The sequence below is a fragment of the Triticum aestivum genome, chromosome 7D (genome assembly GCF_018294505.1).
Source record: "Triticum aestivum cultivar Chinese Spring chromosome 7D, IWGSC CS RefSeq v2.1, whole genome shotgun sequence".
In the NCBI taxonomy this organism is placed as follows: Eukaryota; Viridiplantae; Streptophyta; class Magnoliopsida; order Poales; family Poaceae; genus Triticum; species Triticum aestivum.
The window spans coordinates 172,561,664-172,564,428 of record NC_057814.1 but is presented as its reverse complement, the minus strand read 5'-3'; the positions used below and the strand labels follow the sequence as shown (position 1 = coordinate 172,564,428).

General features: G+C 43.8%; 1 protein-coding gene across 1 annotated transcript; it reads left to right on the top strand.

The window, feature by feature from the left end:
• The first annotated feature begins 1,720 nt into the window (after positions 1 to 1,720).
• LOC123171015 (E3 ubiquitin-protein ligase ATL23-like) lies at positions 1,721 to 2,338 on the top strand. The gene has a single exon (XM_044588692.1). It carries the CDS (start codon positions 1,796 to 1,798, stop codon positions 2,336 to 2,338), a length of 543 nt encoding a protein of 180 aa, XP_044444627.1. The 5' UTR covers positions 1,721 to 1,795.
• The last annotated feature ends 427 nt before the right edge of the window (positions 2,339 to 2,765 follow it).

Below are 2,765 nucleotides of genomic sequence, written 5' to 3'. Positions count from 1 at the left end.
TGACAGATACTAGATACAATATACAAACACAAGTGGTGATACTACCACTGGTGGTAGGAAACATTTGTGCAAGTTTACTCCAAGATGTATCAACGGAAGGGTGGTTCAAGAGTGGACCAGGAGGGGAGGCCCAGGATATATCAATGGAAGGCTCCTAAAGACTCGCCGTCTACTCCAAGATGCTAGATTTGCCGTAGACTCGATTTCCTCATACGTAGCCGACTAGGACAATGGAACCCTAGGCCCCTCGATATCTATATAAATCGATGGGCAAGGCTCGTAGAGAGCAGACAACAATCTCAGGGTAGATCATCTATGCTTTGTACTCTAATCCAAAGCAATAACACACAAACATGACATAGGGTGTTATCTCCTTGGTGAGACTGAACCTGGGTAAAAACTTGTGTCGTGTCCAACTGTCTAGCTTAGGATCCCCTACCCAGAGATTTGCCGGATTTAGCTCCATCACAAGGCTCATGGCATGGTGTGTAGAACGAAGATAGCATTTGCTTCTCGAAGGCCCTGCTTGTGATTTTTCTTTTTCTATGGGGGTTGCCTTGTAAGGTTTCGACATTTTTTATATATGGGTTTTGGCCTTCCAAAGGTCCAAATAGAAACAAACAAAATATTTATAGCCAGATATAACATAAAACCTACGCATGAATCTCCAAACGAGAATTAGGTTAATCCTAAGCAAGCTCATTAGCTTAATATTAAGAAGAGTAAATTGCACAAATACACCTTTTGGGGCTGAGGTACCATAAAACCACAACTCTAGAAGATTTTAACATAAAACCACAACTTCAAGACTAATCTGTAACAGAAAAACACAAAACCGTTCTTATTAGTGAGTTAAGGAGAATTGTGACATATGGGTCCCATGTCAACTGACACTAGCGATTGCTTGGCTTGAGAGCGCCGGCTGGCCGAGCCGACCTCAACTAGCTTATAAAATTAAAATATTAAAAATATCAGAAAATCTCAAAATGGGCTAAAAATGTTCTGAATTTTTCAAAGTTTGGACAATTTTTGGCCAAAGTAGTCCAAATTTGGACAAATTTTCTTTTAAAAATAAGTTTTAAAAAAAATCTTAAAATTACATTAATTCAAAATATCTTAAATGATCAATATGGTATTTTTTCCGCGGCCCATCCATTTTAAGTTTTGGGCAGTTTTTGTAAGATTCTGTCAAATATCTTCAAAACTCAAAGTTTTCAAAAAAATCTATTTTTTTACATTAATTCAAAACATCTTAAATGATCAATCTGAGAAATTTCAGCTAATTTAGCCCAGCCATTTAAAATTTCTCCACTACTTTGTGTCTATGACTATCGGGGCCCGGTCATCTGATTTGTTATCAACTGGTTGATTTGTGTTTTTTTGTCTTAGCTCAACCTTTAAAGCTGTTTATTTGTGCAATTTCCTCTGTTAAGAAATTCTCAATATAGTTAAGGAATAACAAAACCATTATTTTAGCTGTTACAGTCGTTCTCTACCTTGGAACTATCAGCCATTCAGCAACTGGCACCTCTTATCCAGTACCTTGCTTAATTAGCTGCTTACATAGAGTACATCCCAAGTGATGATCTGGTGATAAAATTGTCTGTTCCTCCTTGTTTTCTCCTAAAACTTCAGCATAATACCCCATCTCCATATCCAAAGCCAAAGAACGGAAGCAACAAGGCCCATACATGCATGGTCGAAAACTCCCAAAGACGCATGAAAGCGTATACTAGCTCGCACGAGCTGCTATGCTAGCGCCTCTATATTCAGCAGTCACCCGCAACTAGCTAGGATGGTCACCGCTTCCACTGCGCTCTCCGTCGCCGCCCTGGTGGCCGGCGTGACGCTGATGCTCATCGTCCACGTCCTCGTGATCTTCTGGGCTCTGCGGCGGGGCACCGCCCAGGCCTCCGGCGCCGACCTGGAGCGTGCCGTGGACCACGCCTGCGGAGGCAAAGGCAAGGGCCTGTCGTCCGCGGAGATCGAAACGCTGCCGTGCCACGACTTCAAAGCCGCCGTCGGAGGCGGCGGGGACTGCGCCGTGTGCCTGGAAGCGTTCGAGTCCGGCGACCGGTGCAGGCGGCTCCCGAGGTGCGAGCACAGCTTCCACGCGCCGTGCGTGGACTCGTGGTTGAAGAAGAGCCAGTGCTGCCCCGTGTGCCGCGCCGACGTGGTTGACCGGCCCACGGCCGAGGCGAAGGTGGCTGGAGAGGGAGAGGCGCCGGCTCTGACGGTGGAGATGGCGGAGAGGACAAACCCCGCCGCGCTGGAGGTCGTTGTCGAAAGGCTGCAACGGTATAGCTGGGGTCCTCATGCCGTCACCGTGTTACTCTAAGATTAATTCGTGTTGTTTGTGCGAGCAGTAACTAAGCTCTTTCGCATTTTGCAGTGTGTATAGTCAATCCTTTCGAATGAAACATTTGTATTTGATCAATGAGGCACGATTTTGTAAACATACCTTGCTTCGACATCCTTGAAATTGTAGTACCACATAATTGAAGGGAAAATACCTTTGGAACATGGTGGTAATTACACCTGATAACTGATTTTATTTTCCAAAATCAGAAAAAATCAAAACATTCCAAATCTTTTTCCCAACAAACTTGAGCGTTTCTGTCGTACAAAAATATTCTGTAACCAAATATTCTCTGACAAAATTCTGACAAATATAGCATGAACAACACTCTCGTATATAGTGACAAATTTGTTTCTTTACGTCTACATCAACATGAAAGCCATTTCTTCGCGAAAGGCTTACACGA

Excerpts from the sequence above, each read along its gene's own strand:
- LOC123171015 (XM_044588692.1), top strand. The coding sequence starts at position 1,796 with ATGGTCACCGCTTCCACTGCGCTCTCCGTCGCCGCCCTGGTGGCCGGC.